At 42.3% G+C, this 17,043-nt stretch overlaps 1 protein-coding gene across 1 annotated transcript; it reads right to left on the minus strand.

Moving 5' to 3' along the window:
- Positions 1-1,929: 1,929 nt before the first annotated feature.
- Positions 1,930-16,958, minus strand: LOC149864934 (uncharacterized). The gene is made up of 3 exons (XM_090049686.1): positions 13,674-16,958; positions 11,866-12,082; positions 1,930-2,050 (listed from the first exon to the last, which is right to left on the minus strand). The coding sequence occupies exon 1, from the start codon at positions 16,714-16,716 to the stop codon at positions 15,778-15,780; it is 939 nt and encodes a 312-aa protein (XP_089905812.1). The 5' UTR covers positions 16,717-16,958; the 3' UTR covers positions 1,930-2,050; positions 11,866-12,082; positions 13,674-15,777.
- Positions 16,959-17,043: the final 85 nt, after the last annotated feature.

Below are 17,043 nucleotides of genomic sequence, written 5' to 3' on the forward strand. Positions count from 1 at the left end.
AACTATAAAGTGGACTACTGGATTTGTCTAGTATACAAATACACAATATACAGTGGATCAAATTAAACCTTGATGAAACTGATTAAAATATTAATATCTATTTAGCTTGCCAATGTACAATGTGTCTTTCTGCTACATTCTTCTCAACACTCTCTTTCTGCAGTATCTTCCCGAAACTGCCATTGTATTAACTTGGTTTCATAACTGCAAAATGCACCCTGTCAAGTAAAGGATCAAGTTTACAGATGGTTTCCAATAAAATGGACGATTTCTTACAGTATGACTAAAATATAACGAAGACACCAGACTTCAGAAGGAGTTGTCCTCTGAGTTTCTTGTAACTTCATTCTTTAGGTTGGCTTTCAGTGGTCAAATGTTATGTTTGTTTTAGGTAACCAATGGGCAATGAGATCTTTCACAGTGAAAAAGTGGCTAACCTGGCTATCCTATTAAGTAAATGAGTTTTGCATCATCAACTACTCAGGTTACAGGATGACTGTTAGTACTAACAAACTTCATTTAAAAAATTGAGCTCATCACAGATCTATTTAACTTATTCCTAACTATGAGCTTATTAAACATTTTTAATAGCAAACATTTAATATTAATAAAAATACTGTAAATTTCTTTTGAGGAATATTATTTGGAGTAATATTTTAAATTCCCTAATTATTTGAATTTGCCTTAGACAGTATAGCATAAAAACAAGTAAAAACTAAGAGCTGGCATTTTCCAAGGGGTGCCTTGAGTTATAATGAGTCAAACAAGGGATGTCTTGAGTCTAAGATGGTTGAGAGTCATTGCTCTAATCAACACTGGGCGCGTCTACACATGTTGTTACTTTGCACTTCTGCACAAAACTGTGCAGTTGTTACTGCACAGTCACACTTAGTACTTGCAAGTACTAAATGACTGTGCAGTAACCACTGTTACTGTGCAGTTCTGGGGGAGCACAGGGTGTTTCTGAAGTGCACAGGCCGTTTTGTCCAACCCTATGGTGGGTGCGCAGGCCGTTTTGTCCAACCCTACTGTGCAGTAGCTCATTCCTACTGCGCAGTAGTGTTGGAGTCAGTTTTGCCCACCAGAGCTACATCACCATAGCAACAAGCTATGTTGTCATATCTCATAGTTACAGCAATGTAGATGCACCCACTGCTGCCTGAAACACAAAGCAAGAGAGAGCCTCTGACCAGCTGATCTTGCACTCAAATAATATTTATCCGCAGACATCTAGGATTATCTATCCTGTCAGATGCTGAGGAAGTGCTGAGCTACCGTTGAAACCGACAAGGGTTGTTGATAATCAGGAGCTCAAACCCATTGAGAAGACTTGTGACACCCTCAGTCTGGTTTTCTCTATACACAGACCTATTTAGATCAATAGATCTACTTCTGGAGTGAGGTACTATTCGGTGCAAGTAATGCAATCAGAATCTGGCCCATAAGGAGCAACAGGTACTTTCAGTCCCAAATTTATTCAGCTGAGAGAAAATTTTGGACTTTTTCAGTAAGTAGAAGGGCTCTGTTCAGACTCTTCCAAAGGGCCAAATCCTTCTCACCTTGGCGATATGATTACTCCTTTATGTATTTTGTGAGACCATGAATAAGGCCAGCAGATTTCAGCTGTTTACCAAACCTGATATGTAGATTTTGGATAAGAACTTTTACCTGGACACCTTTCACATTTTGTTTCCATGTATCCCCCCTAACTTTGGAAGAACACAATGAGCTGCATCTGTTAATTACTATGAAGGTGATATAACAGTGTAACTTGCAGTGAATGGGTGGGACACCAGCTTTGGGTGTCAGTTTGGTGGGGGGTGTCAGAGTGGTGCACGCCCCCCCGGCAATCCATGCCATAGTAACAGCAGGAAATGACAATAAAGTATGCTGGAATCCTTACCCTGGTAGGAGAAGGGTGTGTCTACTGCTTAGTAGGAGCCGCGCATCTATGGTCCTTTGTACAGCCATAAAACTATATAGCTCTCTTTCTCCTCAACATGGTGACTCCAAGTGCAAAGGAAAAACGATCTGGATTCTCTCATCTCTGCTATAGAAAAATAAAAGAGAGAACCATATTTTATTGAACTCTGTAGCATATTGCCAGTTATTTAAATCCCTGAAGAGGCAAAAATCCCCATTTCAGTACATCACTGATTTTAATAAGGTTTAAGCATCCAGCTGGTTTCAGTGGGTGCTCATCACTTCTGAAAATTCAGCCTGCATTCATTTAGGTGCTTAGTTTATGCCTGTTTTTGAAAACATTGGTCTTTTGCTATAAATGCAGTTATTTTTCCTGAGCTACTTCCCTGGGCTGGTCAGAGGGGGGAGCTGCAGTACAGTGTATAGAGATTGAAAGTTACTCAGGTCATTTTCCCTGACCCATCAGAAGGGAGTTCATTTATGAGGTCAAATCTATATAGTGATACTGGAGAACACAATTTTGTACCTTTCTCTTAGGTGGCTAAAAATATCATTATTTTATAACTCCAGAGGCAAACAGCACTTTACCCTCTTCCCATAAAAGCTTCTGTTTCATTTGGTACTTACTCTCAAGAAGAAAACTTTGTTCCATTTATTTTACCTGTTTTTGTAACATTCTCATGACTTGCTTTTGTCCCCATCCCATCCCCATGGCCCCCTGTTCTACATACATTTCTGGTGTCCAGAAGTGCAGAGATTTTGGGCTGGAGCTCAGATTTCTGGGAGGCTGATGCTGTCTATAATCCAACAACTGATTAAGGTCACTAGGTCCATCACATACCTTCCTCTTTGTTTTCCTGTCCTCAGGGGCAACAGCTTTGAATAACAAGCATTTTCCCTTGTAATTCAAGACATGAGAACTCTGTGGCTCAGATCTCTGGCTTGACTATTTGAACAGTATCCCCATACACTACACTCAAGCCATTATTGTTTGCTTTGTTTTCTGTCATGACTCTTAGCATTATTTATAGGGAAGCAAGGCCTAGAGGTCCCAATCAGAATTGTGCAATGTGCCATCCACACACATAAATAGACTTACATGTTTGTATCTTTCTCAAAAAGCAAACAATCTAAAGATAAAATTCAGACAAAGGAGGGGGAACAAGTTATACTTTAGAAGCAAAATTGCCAGGATGGTGGCAGGTGGTAATCTTGTTAGTTGCCTTTTAATAAAGAAGTTATTATTTCATCTCTGCTGAAGAAATTTTAAAAATAATTTTAGATTTTCGCCTTTTTCCCCTCTATACTTTTGTATATAATTCTTGTCTTGTTGAATTTTTATTTTTACTCTTAAAAAAAAAGGACAAAGAAATTCTGGTAGTATTGGAGTGACGTTGTTGCCCTGGTGGTCCTGAAAATATTCGAGTGACAAGGGTTATTATGGGTGATATCCTTTACTGGACTAACTGCATATGCATTGCATTCCAAATGTTGTTGAATGCAATCATACAGCTGCTCTAGTAAAACATATCACCCACAGAAATCCCTGCCTCTAACAAAAAAAAATTCAATCTCTTAACACCTGCCATTTTCGTCTCTCCTGCTATATAATCTAGACCTCTTCTAGGTGCCATTTTACGTTTAAATCTTTGATATTTTACAATTTAAAATATGTGCCTATCCTCATTTTCTTAACAGAAATCAATGTGAACATGATGTCACAAATCCTTCTACAGGATACCCCTGGATCTACAAATTTCTCCTCACTGTCCTGCTGCTTCTCTTAACGATCAGACCCAAGTTTACCCTGGGATAACTTCTTATGCCCACAAGCATCAGCTCCACTGCCCTTATACCAGACTTCACAGCTGCAGCAGAAGAATCTCTGTCAGCTCCAGGTGGCTTTCCCATGGGTTGTGAAAGACTTTAGGTGCCTCTTCTTGTAAAATGGGTTAACCTGGTATATCACTTGTCCTGAGATCACTCTTAAGGTAGTATGGGTTGGATAAGGAAGTACAGGTTAGATTAATGGACTGTAAGGTGGATAGAAAACTGTTTGGATCATCAGGCTCTGAAGATAGTAGTCAATGGCTCTGTCTAGTTACCAGGCAGTATTAAATGTAGTGCCCCAGGGGTCAGTCCTGGGGCCAGTTTTGTTCAATATTTTCATCAGTGACCTGAAAGATAGGATAGAGTGCATGCTCAGCAAGTTTGTGGATAACACCAAACTGGGGAGAGTAGTAGAGTAGCTGATGATACCAAAATTTGGGGTGAGGTGAGCACGCTAGTAGGGAGGGAAAGATTGCAGCAAGATCTGGATAGGTTACAGGAGTGGGCTAACATAAACAGGCTGCGTTTCAATACTGACAAGTGCAGGGTGCAGCACTTGGGCAGTAGAAACCAGCAGCACACTTATAGACTGGGAAACTCCCTTCTTGAGAGCATGAAGGCAGAAAGGGATCTTGGAGTCATTATTGACTCCAAGATGAACACGAGCCGACAATGCAAGGTCACGGTTGGCAGGGCTAACTGGATCTTGTCGTGCATCCACAGATGCATCTCAAGTAGAGCCAGGGAGGTGATCCTCCCCCTCTATGCGATGCTGGTCAGGCCACAGTTGGAGTACTGCATCCAATTCTGTGCACCCCATTTCAGGAGGGATGTGGACAACATTGAAAGGGTCCAGAGGAGGGCCACCCGCATGATCTGGTGACTACAGGGCAGACTGCGGGACCTGAACCTGTTCAGCCTTCACAAGCGAAGGCTGAGGGGGGACCTGGTGATAGTCTATAAACTCACTAGGGGGGACCAGAAGGGTTTGGGGGAGACACTGTTTCCCCTAGCACCCCCTGGCATGACAAGGAACAATGGACACAAATTATTGGAGAGTAGGTTTAGATTAGACATCCGCAAGAACTACTTCACAGTTAGGGTGGCTAGGAGCTGGAACCAGCTTCCTAGGGAAGTGGTGCTGGCTCCTAGCCTGGGGATCTTTAAGAAGAGGCTTGATGCCTACCTGGCTGGACTCATTTGAGTCCAGTTTTTTTCTCCCTCTCAGGCGGGGGGTCGGACTTGAAGATCTACAAGGTCCCTTCTGACCCTACTTCTGTGATTCTATAGAGACACTGGAGGGTAGGGCTAGCATTTAGAGAGACCTCAACAAATTTCATGATTGAACCAAAAGAATTGTCATGAAGTTCAGTAAGGACAAATGCAAAGTCCTGTACATGGGACGGAACAAGCCTATGCACCAGTACAGGCTGGGGGCTGATTGGCTAAGAAGGAGCTCTGCAGAAAATGACCTGGGGGTTACAGTAGACAATAAGCTGAATATAAGCCAACAGTGTGCCCTTGTTGAGAAGAAGGCTAACAGCATACTAGGCTGCTTTAGTAGGAGAGTTGCCTGCAGATCAATGTACATGATCATTCCACACTATTCTGCACTGCTGAGGCCACATCTGGAGTAATGTGTCTAGTTTTGGGCCCTCTACTACCAGAATGGGTATGGAAAAATTGGACAGGAACCAGCAGAGGGAAAAAAAATGGTTAGGGGGCTGGGACACATGATTTATGAGGAGAGGATGAGGGAACTGGCCTTATTTAATCTGCAGAAGAGAAGACTGAGGGGGCATTTAATTGCAACCGTCAACTACCTGAAAGGTGGTGGATGGAGCCAGACTGTTCTCAGTGGTGGCAGATGACAAAACAAGGAGCAATGGTCTCAAGTTGCAGCAAGAGAAGTTTAGGTTAGATATTAGGAAAAACTGTCTCACTAGGATGGTAGTAAAACCCTGAAACAGGTTACCCAGAGAGGTTGTAGACTCTCCATCCTTGGAGATTTTTAAGACCCAACTAAAGAAAGCTTTGGGTGGGATGATCTAATTGGGATGGTCCTGCTTTGAACAGGGGGTTGGACTAGATGACCTCAGAAAGTCCGTTCCAACCTTAATTTTCCATGATTCTATGATGTTCCACAGGCAATCAGTAAGGAGACAAAACAACAAAAGGATTTACTATACAGGAGAAAAGAATCATACAAAAAACAAACAACTTACCATGGAATTTGGAGATAGAATGAAAAGACAAATTAAGACCCTAACCCTTTCATCTGGCTACATCCAAACCCCTGAGAGTCCTGTCAACCCTGACCACTGGGGACCTGGAACCTTCTCCAGCCTGTGAAAAAACAAAGACCCGCTCTATCTCCAAGATAGTTCCCTAAATATCTCCAAGCCAGCCCCTCTTCCTTCCTCCCATTAGTACTGTCCCAATTCCTCACGAGTCTCAGAATCCTTTAGGAATCTCTTTCCTGCAAGGGGCAGCTGTGATTCCTCTAGCTAATGGCCCATTACTCTGAGATATCTTAGCTATGATAGGGCTGATTTTCCTACTACAGATCATTGATATATTTGGTGTCCATCTCACCAGTAGCTCCTTCTGCCTGTAAGTGGGATTGGCAATTGTCCTTGCTGGCAGTCAAGTTAGGCATCCCCACACAATGTCTGATCCAGCAAAGTTGGTGCTTGGGGATCACCAACTCAATGCTGGTAATATTATGTTAAGCAAGGATGCTTGATTTTGTGTAGTGATCTTCCCATTTGATGTGGAGTATTTTCCAGAGATATCATTGGTGATACCTCTTCAGGTACTTGAGATGACAACAGCAGGTCACCCACATTTTACACCCATAGAGGAGACGGGGGATGATAACTGTGTTGTAGACCTGGATCTTGGTGTTTTTCTGGAGATTGCAATCATTAAAAATATGCTAAAGCAATTTTCCAAAGGAGGCACTTATGCACTAGATGACGTGCTAGATTTCCTCGTCAATGTTTACTTTCTGAAAGAAATGGCTACCAAAGGAAGGGAAATCCTTGACTGTGTCCTGGGTTGTTTCCTCAATGGTAATGTGCTGGGGTTCATGACACATGCGTGAACCATTCTAACCCCAAAAGCCTGATTCTGGTTTCACAGCCTTGCCCAGTATGTAATTGGGGCAGCTGGGTAGCTTAGAGAGGTTGTTTGCAACTCCCTGATCATGTGGCTATTTTTAATCTTGCTCAGTCCCCACCACAGTTTACAGAAAACTAAAGGTAGAAGGGAGGTTGTGTTGCCTTGCACTGCCATGTTCTTCCTAACTTGGGCAAACACCATACAACAGATGAATGTGCTCATGTGTCTGTGACCTTCTTTTAGGTTCTTGGATCACAGTTGCTATAACAGTGCAGTTTACCCAAGGATATTTTTTTCATGTTAGCTTCTATGGGGAAATATAGGTGGTAAATGTTTTAGGAAACTTGCTTGGCGAAGATGCCTATATTTCTGGTAGTGCAGCACTGATGGTAGAATAAAAAAAGTACATAAGCAGTCAGTCATGTCTATATTTTTGGTTATGTTCAAAGCATTTTCATCTATGTGCAAGCATGATAGTGTGTATGTATGTATAATTGTTTTATTTCTTTAAATGTGGTACTCATCCCTATGAGGGCTGATTCACATATTCACAGTTTAGGGCTGGAAGGGACCTCTTGAGATCATTGGGTCCAGCCCCCTTGCTCCACGTAGGAAAGACTGCTGGGGTCAAATAACCCCAGCAAGGTGTGTATCCAGTCTCCTTTTGAAGATCTCCTGGGTAGGAGCCTGCATTACCCATGATGGGAGTCTATTCCACAGTCTGGTCACACGAACCATGAAGAAGTTTTTCCTTATATCCAGGAAACTTCTAGGAGTTTATGACCATTGCTCCTGGTTTTCCCCTGGGGAGCTTTGGTGAATAGTTATTCACCTAGCCCCTGGTGCTCTCCCCTGACATATTTGTAAGCTGCCACCAAATCCCCCCGATGTCTTCTCTTTTCTAGGCTAAACAGTCCAATATCTGTCAGCCTTTCCTCATATGGCTTGCCATTCAGGCCTCTAATCATATCAGTCGCTGTCCTCTGGACTCTCTCAAGCTTCTCCACCTCATTCTTGAAGTGTGGTGCCTAGAACTAGATGCAGTACTCCAGCTGCAGCTTCACCAATGCTGAGTAGAGCAGGAGAATAACTTCCTTAGCTTTGCTTGAGATGCATCAGTTGATACATGCCAGCATATTGTTTGCTCTGCTAACTGTAGCAGCCCATTGGTGGCTCATATTCATTTTATGATCAATTATGACCCCCCAGTTCCCTTTTGGATGTGGTGCTAGCTGGCCTAGAAGCACCGAACCTGTAAGTTTGTCACAGATTTTTCCTCCCCAGATGGAGCACTTTACACTTCTCAGTGTTGAACAGCATCTGGTTCTGGTCTGCCCATTTAACTAATTTGTCTAGGTCCACCTGAATCATCAGCCTACCCTGAGGTGCAGCCACCCTCCCCCAGAGTTTAGTATCATCGGTGAAGTTTGGCAGCATGCTTTCACCCTCACATCCAGATCATTGATGTAGATGTTGAAAAGCACCGGTCCAAGGACTGACACCTGGGGGACTCCACTGACTACCTTCTGCCAGATCAACACAGATCCATCTATTAATACTTTCTGGGACCAAATCCCACAGCCAATTTCCCACCCATCTGACCATTAAATTGTTGAGCCCATAGTCCCCTAGTTTTACCTTGAGAGCTTCTTGGGACACCAAGTCAAAGACCTTCCTGAAGTCCAAGTAAATGACATCAACTTCATCTCCCTTATCCAGGTGGTAAGCAACTTGGTTGTAGCAGGAGATAGAGTTAGTCAGACATGACCTACCTGCGACAAAGCCATGCCGGCTGTCATTCAGAATTTTGCCTTCTACTGGCTTATTGCATATGGACTCCTTAAGAACATTTTTGAGGATTTTTCCTGGGATTGAGGTCAGGCTGATTGGCCTATAGTTCCCTGGGTGCTCTCTCCTCCCCTTCTTCAAGTGGGCAAAACATTGGCCCTCTTCCAGTCTTCTGGGACCTCTCCTGAGCGCCATGAATTCTCAAAGAGGTTTCCAGTGGTCCTGAGATGACTTCAGCTAGATCGTTCGGCACTCTCAGATGGAGTTCATCTGGTCCTGCTGACTTATAAATATCCAGCTTTTCTAGCTGTTCTTTCACCAGCTCTACATGGACTGTTGGTAGGTAATTATCTCTCCTGTGACTATCCTGTGCCATATTTGCATTCAGCAGGCATATTTGCTGCCACTTTTAGACTGGTGGAATACAGATGTGAAGTACTCATTCAGGCATTCAGTTTTCTCCTCGGTGTCAGTGATCAGATGTCCAGATGCACTGAGCAATGGTCCCACATTTCCACTGATTTTCCTCCTGTTACCTACATACCTATAGAAAAAATTCTTATTGTCCTTGATTTTGGTTGCTAACCTGAATTCGGTCACCTCCTTTGCTTTTCTAATCTTCCTCCTACAGGTGTGGGCCAATCTTATGTAGTTCTCCTTGGGGCTGATTCCTAGCTTCCACCATTGGTAAGCCTCCCTTTTCTTTTTCAGAAGATCTGTGACTTCCCTGTTGAGCCAAGATGGCCTCCTGGCCCTTGTGCCACCTTTTTTGCATACAGATATGGACAACCATGCACTTAGGATCATAACCTTGAGGACATGATACAACCACTCTTCGTAGACACTCTTTCCCTGCAGTCCATGATCCTGTATGGCATTACTCACTAAGGCCCTTAGCTTATTGAAGTCAGCTTTTTTAAAGTCAAGAATTTGTATCTTATTGACAGATTTCCCAGCCCTACGATGGACAGTGAAAGTGATAGTGTTTTGGTTACTGTTGCCTAGGTTACCCTCTATCTTCAGATCACTCACCAGGTTGTCTCCCTTGGCCAAGATTAAATCTAGAAGGGCATTTCCTCTGGTCACCTCGTATACTTCCTGACACAGGTAGAGCTCATTGATGCAAGTCAGGAATCTATGCAACTGGTCAGATCTGGCTGAGTGTTCTTCCCAAGAGATGTCTGGGTAGTTAAAGTTGACCGTGATGACCATATCCCATGCTATCGCAGCCTCTTCCAGGTCTCTGGAGAATTCCAGATATAGATCCTCATCTTGATTTGGAGGTCTGTAATATATTCCTACATTAGGTCCCTTTCACTGCATCCCCTGCCCATATTCTGACCCAGAGGGTCTCAGGTCACCTTTCCTTAGTACTAATTTCAGCTTCCAAGGAGATGTACTTGCTCCTTTACATATAGAGCTACATCTCCACCCTTTTTTCCCATGCGATCCATCCTATGCAGTGTGTATCTTTCTATAGCTATGGTCTAATCATGGGTAGAGTCCCACCAGTTCTCTGTTATCCCTACAATATCATAATCCCTCCTGGGAAGTAGGAGGGCAGTTCCTCCTGTTTGTTCCTCATGCTCCTGGCATTTGCGTACAGCCACTTGAGCCACTTAGCTGCTGCTAAGGTTTACATGTAATATATAAATAAATAAATATATGGTAATACTTTATCATTCATGATTTTTTTTCCAGAACCCCCATATGAGCACAAATGAGGAAAAGTTAGCTTGTTATAGGATGCTGTAGTTCTAAAGTTCAAGCAGCTCTGCTGTTAAGGATCCTGGCTGTAGTGGATTTACATATATAACTGTGACTAAACTGGAACTACACTACCTTGGCCTTAAAACATTGTGGCTTAAAGTGGAAGTTTATAAACTTTACCTAATTTGTGATAACCAATTTGCAATTGGAATAAAATCTTTTTTCATGTTATTCATTTGTCTGGAGTTAATGTTTATCACTTCCCAACTGGTAGTATAGAATAGACTAAGGGAGAATGTATGCTATTAAAATTACTAGAATTTTCCATTCAAGTATTCCAGTTGTTACTGTTGTCCTGTCCCTGCCAAAACAAGGAATATATCAAGTCATCCCATGCAAACAAACAAAGTTAAATCAACCCCATGAAAAGAAACAAGCTAAATCAACAGGCTATGTGTTCCTTTGTCTTTTTGACTTCTAAAGACTAGAAAACTCTTTCTTCTTCCAGGTTTTTTTCCATCCCATATTTTTTACATTTAAAAATGGGGTTTTATCTACTTTGGTTTACTAGAAAACTATGTGGCTGACTGGAGAGATAAAAGGATTAAGACATCCCAGATACCGATCAGAGGAAACCTAGATAACTGAGGAGGGAAATGTTTTTATTCAAAATGTTTATAACTTTCATTTTGCTAACCTCTGTTTAACTCAAGCATCTGAACAAACAGGTGTAAGAAATGCTCTTCCATTAAGTATTCAATAACAGCTCCTTCCTGCCCCCAGAAGTTGGTTTTAAGAGAGCGCCCAGTTCTCATCTGTGGTGCCTCCAAGGGCAATCTCCAGCAAAAATGGGATAATAAGTCTTGGCATTCCTGACACTGCTAATATATAAAAGATGGGGGAAAAGTCTTTTCAGATCTTCTTTATATGTAGCAATGATGCAAAAAGAAGTTCAAACACATTTGCATTTCTTTCTTCATATTGCTTTTAATCTGACTCAGTTCATATCCATTTACAGGTCCACACATTCTGTCCATATATGGCTTTTATCCAGTATTCTGAGGTTCAGCTTCAGTAAATGATGAATTCTTTTCTTTAAATTCTACTTTTTATAAAAAACAACAACCCCAAAATGAATCCAGCTCTTCAGAGTTTTATAATGCACCTAACACATAGAATAGAGGCTGCTCTGCAAACTTTGACCAGAATAGTCACCATCTATCTGTACCCTAAATCTACTTGATAACGTTTTTTGTGCTGCAACCGGGAAATTAAAAGTTTGATGAAATACAATCTCTAAGAAAAATGCACGTTACCCCTCTAAAGATCATGCTCACTCTTACAGGAGAAAGGGAATCATTCTTACATTTGGCTGGAAGAGAATTTTCAGTGGACACAGACTTTGTGATGAAGGCTAAGCTTTTACCCACAGAAAAGAAAATATGTTATTACCTGGGACATACAGATTTTCCTACACATCATAGTTCTCACCTGTACAAATAGAATTGATTTCCCTGTTTTAGCAGGTCCAGTTTACTCATCTTTAGAACAATACATCTCTTTTAAAGCTAATTAATCAACGTGAAGCTTTTCAAATAAACCTTGTGATTACGTCTTGCTGATGACATGGCATATTTTACTTGAAATTTCCATTCTCAAGGGTTTAGACAAGCAAGTCTTAAATGGATTTGAAGATGTTGTTTCAGAACTGCGGAACAGAACATCACATAAAAGAAAATATTGAGAATCCTTATTCTAGACAAAGCGAATTGTTCTTTCACACAGGATGCCCAATCAGTTAGATATGTGGATGGAAACATAAATGAATCCATTTTACAAACTGCAGAACTGCATATGACTTAAATCAGAAATTATTTCTGAAGTGAAATTCAGGCCCTACTGCATGAGAAACAGAATTGACGGGATTTAGAGCTTTTGTCTACATCACCGCTCCAACCACACCCTTGAAAGAGAGTTGCTCTTGATGCATGATGTAAAGCCATTTATTGGATACAGTCTTCCAAAAGAAAACCCTGGAGACTCCCAGAGTTTCCTTTAACACACAAGTAAGAATTCTGTTCATAAGAACATGCTGCCAAGTGACTGCCTCTTCATATGAAAAGGGTAGTTGCGGGTATTGTGCTAGTGTTTATGGGGGAAAAACAGGGCAGCCTTTTGAAAGGAACAGCTCATATGTCCCACGAGGAGCACATTCTGCCTAAAACCAGTAATTCTGTGAGCTTAGGCATCACAGCCTAAGGCTCTTTGAGTTCTGCAATCATGATTGTCCTGGAAGATCTAGAAGACGTAACAAGAGGCAAACTATACCAGGTACTACAGAAAGCTTATCTGGGAATGGGTGACAATCCTGGGGGAAAACCAGGGGAAAATTCTGCACCTGTGGTCTTGGAAAACCAAAAATGTCTGTGGGGATGGTATTTGTTTTTCAGCATTCCCTCAGGGAAATAAAAATAAGGACACAGAAAATGATTTAAAAAAAAGCTGTTGTCCTTGGTCTCTGAGGACAAGATGCTATTTCTATCAGTTAAATCAAGCAGGTGAGGAAGAAGAAGTGAGCTTTAGCTTAGACCACATAGAAAATGTCTGTGAAAGAAACAGGAATTCAAGGCCAGAAATGTGCAGAATTTCTGCTGATGTGCAAAACTCAGAATTGTTATTCCATAGGAAATCCTGGCATTGCAAAGTTTCCTGTCACCTTGAACTGGAATAGAGTCAACAGTTCCAAATGTCCTACCCAAAAGAAATTTCAGAAAATGACATGTTGGAAATATCAAAATGTCCTCAGTGACATGTTTTATTTCAAATTTTGTTTATTGGCATGTTTCAAAACTTAATCCATTTTTCATAAAGCCAAAGTGCTTTGTTTCAAACATTGTTCTGGAAATTCCTTGGCACACCAAGTGTGTATTTTGTGATTGAAGACTGATCCAAAGAGAATTTTTCATCAGTTTTAATCAAGTCTTTCCTCTGCCCTCAAAGTGTCACACATTTTATTTTTCAAACTTGGGTAGAACAAGCATTTGATTGCTACTGCACTATGATTACACAATGAAGGTGAAATTAATGGTGGCTTGGAAGCCCCTGCAGGTTGTAAGGTGAATAAGGTTTTCATTTTGTTTGCAATGAAAACATCAGTGGCTGAGAGGATTATATACACTGGAATCCGTGTTTGCTCTGTTGACTGGAAATAGGCAAATGTAGGTGACTAAATGACGTATGAGAAACATTTTGGCCAAACTGTAATAACTGGCTGAAGAACAATTAAATAAGATTTAAACCTTTTATGCTTTTAGAAAGATGAAAACTCGCTGCTGGCTGGTTAGACTGCTGGCTCTTGTGTGTGGAGATGGTTTTGTTTCATATTTTGGGTTGGCTGTGCTAATGGCGTTCCACCCTCAGCAGCCACTGTGTCAAAGACAGCTGAAATTTGATGAACTTCTGGTAGCCTCCACCTGCTTAATGGCCTTGCCAGACAGCAATGCAACATTAGAAGCAATAATAAAAGGATTACAAGGAATAATAATAATGTCACTAAAAGCATATTGAACACTTACCAGCAGAACAAGGAAGGAAAAGCAAGAAAAACATTGTAGTTGGCATTAAGGTAGTTTTAAGGAAAGCAAGTTAAAGAAGAAAGGAAGAGTGGGATTAGGATTAGGAAAAAATGAAATGAGATCTGTATCTTGGTCTGGAGAGCTCAGAGCTACTGCCTTCCCAAGAGATCTAATCAGGCACATATTCACTGATCAAGGACACATCTACACGAGACGTTTAGTGCACAGTTGACTAATTAGCTCCATAGTAAATGTCTCAGCGTCTACATGTGCCCGCCTACTGGGCTGGAGAAAACTAACTTACTCTGCAGCAGAATAGTACTTGTATTTAAAAAATGCCACAGCAGCACACATATACATGCTGATGGAGCTGGCTGGGGCATGAGGGTGCTTAAATGCAGGGGATGGACTGCCTGCTGGCTAGCCCTGCACTGAAGCACTCTTGCACCCCCAGTCAGCTCCCCTGCAGCATGTTGAGTCAGGGACCCCTACCAGTTCAATAAACTGTGACGCTTCTTGCTCTGGAGTTAATTGCTCCTGGGTGCACGTTCAATGGCATGCCCAGCAGCAGTGAACTATGGAGTAATAAGCTCCACTATTTATTCATGTGTCATAATAGCACACATAGATATCTCCAAAGAGAGAACAAGAAAGTCCCAAGAATAAGTGCAACTGATTCCACAGATAAGCAGGAGAGGGAAAGCAAGTACTGGATACAGTTAGCAAAGCACTTATAAAGGTACAGCCCGCAGAACAAGCAAACATGGAACTGATGGAGACAACAATGATTAAGTATCTTTCTCATCTTGAGGGAGAAACATTTATTTCAGGTCCTATATGAGAAAGAGTTGAAAAACATACTTTGTTATGTGATCTGATGCTGAGGAAGGAAGCACTAATTTGGAAGGGTTTGAGAAGATGCACAGAGGTGATAAGGAGGAAGGAAACAAGGACAAATTTAAATTTAATTTAAATTAAGCCATGGGAAATCAGAAAAATAAAACAAAACACTGGCAGAGAGATGGACTAGATAACCTACCAGATCTTTTTCATTCATGATTTCCTAAGAAGACAGACCAGCACCACTGTGAATATGAGATATTTGCAATATTGCACTAGGATTGGTTTCCTGGTAGGCTTCACTTACCTATTCAACTGATAGAAAAAATATATGCATTTAAGGTGTTAATTATGAGGTTTTACTGCAAACTCCTCTTAATTTTATAACTACACAGTTGCTGAACTGTATCATATCTCATATGTCTAAAAATGCTGGTAGGACACACAGATGCAATGTTTTTCTTTATTTTCTTCCAATTTAAATGCTTGTCTATATGGAGAGGTTTGCTTCATACTGTGAAAGACCTACTGTAAAAGATCACACAGCAAATTTCCTCTACAAGAAGTAGATGGCGAGTTACTGTGGCGTTTTTCTCTTGTGGAAATCGGAAGTAAATTCACCTTGCTGTAGATTATATCACACTAATGTTCATATGGTCACATCTTTGTTGTGAACAATTTTGACTACCCTTCAGCTGTTGTCCCACATTGCTCTGCACTCTAAAACATACAGACAGCTGGCATGTTTTCTTATGTGCTCTTTACTGCTTGGGGGGTCCTGGTAACTAGACTGACTCCTTTCCTGAATGCTGCTGTGAAGCTGAGTTTGATCAATTTGTAATTGCATGCTCCAGGAATAAGCATACCTAGCATTTTCCTCTAGCTGCTGCTGGCCATACTGTTTCATTGTATATGTATATCCAGATGCAGCTGTGCTGAGAACCTGGGTTTCCTTAATCACCAGGGAGAGGTCAGGAAATTCCAGAGTCTAGGCATTAACATACAGACGTAGAATCATAGAAGTAGGGTCAGAAGGGACCTTGTAGATCTTCAAGTCCAACCCCCTGCCTGGGCGGGAGAAAAAAATGGGCTCAAATGACTCCAGCCAGGTAGGCATCAAGCCTCTTCTTAAGGGTAGAAGGAGCCAGCACCACTTCTCCTTAAGGAACGACCACTCATCTTGGACACTGAATTCCCTTGCCCTTGAGAACCCCAGCACCTCTCCCACTAATCTCCTCAACTTGTTGAAGTTAGCCCTCTTGAAGTCTAGGGCTACTGCCTTGCTGCAGGCCCTTGACACCCTGTGCTGGATGGTGAATTCCAGCAAGCGATGATCGCTATTACCCAGGTGGCCCAGGACCTGGAGGCCCCTTACCAGGTCGTTGCCTGTGGCCAGGACCAGGTCCAACAGGGCTTTTCCTCTGGTGGGACTGTGAACCTCTTGAATTAAGTGGAAGTCCTGTATCTCGACTAGGAACCTCCTGGAACGGTCTGACCTAGCTGACTGTTCCTCCCAGCAGATATCCGGGTAATTTAAATCACCCATGACAACTACATCCCTTGCCTTAAGTGCCTCTGCAAGTTGGCTCGAAAATTCCCGGTCCAGCTCCTCCCCTTGGTTGGGGGGTCTGTAGTAGACCCCCACCGTTAGATCCCTCTCCCCATGGCCCCCTTGTATCTTGACCCAGCGCACTTCAGCTTGCCCCTCCTCTGACCCCATTCTGCTGGCAGAGGATGTGTATCGCTCCTTGACATAGAGCGCCACACCCTGACCTTTCCTTCCTTCTCTATCCTGCCTGTAAAGCCTATAGCCCCTAATGCTAACTGCCCAGTCATGGGACGAATCCCACCAAGTTTCTGTAAGCCCTATTATGTCTGGGTCTGAACTGGCTATTCTGAGGGCGAGTTCCTCTTCCTTATTCCCCATACTACGAGCATTGGTATATAGGCATTTAAGGCCCTGCCTAGCTGCGTGTGCCACCCCCCAGTTTGGGAGACTGTTTGGACCCCTGTTTCTTACCTGGGCACTCCTAGCATTTGTTACCTGTCTTGCTTGGATGGTGTCTCCTTGTCTTCCTGCAGCCCCTCCCCTGGCGATGCTAGTTTAAAGCTCACGGTATGAGATCAGCCAACCTGGAAGAGAAGATATGCTTGCCTTTAGGAGAGAGGTGAAGCCCATCCTACCTCAGCAAGCCCCCTGCCCAAAAGCATGGGTCATTATCAAAGAACCCAAGGCCTGCCTTATGGCACCAAC

This window comes from Crocodylus siamensis, chromosome 5 (genome assembly GCF_052110815.1).
Source record: "Crocodylus siamensis isolate JL-2025a chromosome 5, ASM5211081v1, whole genome shotgun sequence".
NCBI classification, from domain to species: Eukaryota; Metazoa; Chordata; order Crocodylia; family Crocodylidae; genus Crocodylus; species Crocodylus siamensis.

What these genes read in the sequence shown, in the direction of transcription:
- LOC149864934 (XM_090049686.1), bottom strand. Translation starts at nt 16,716, where the DNA reads ATGGGGAATAAGGAAGAGGAACTCGCCCTCAGAATAGCCAGTTCAGAC.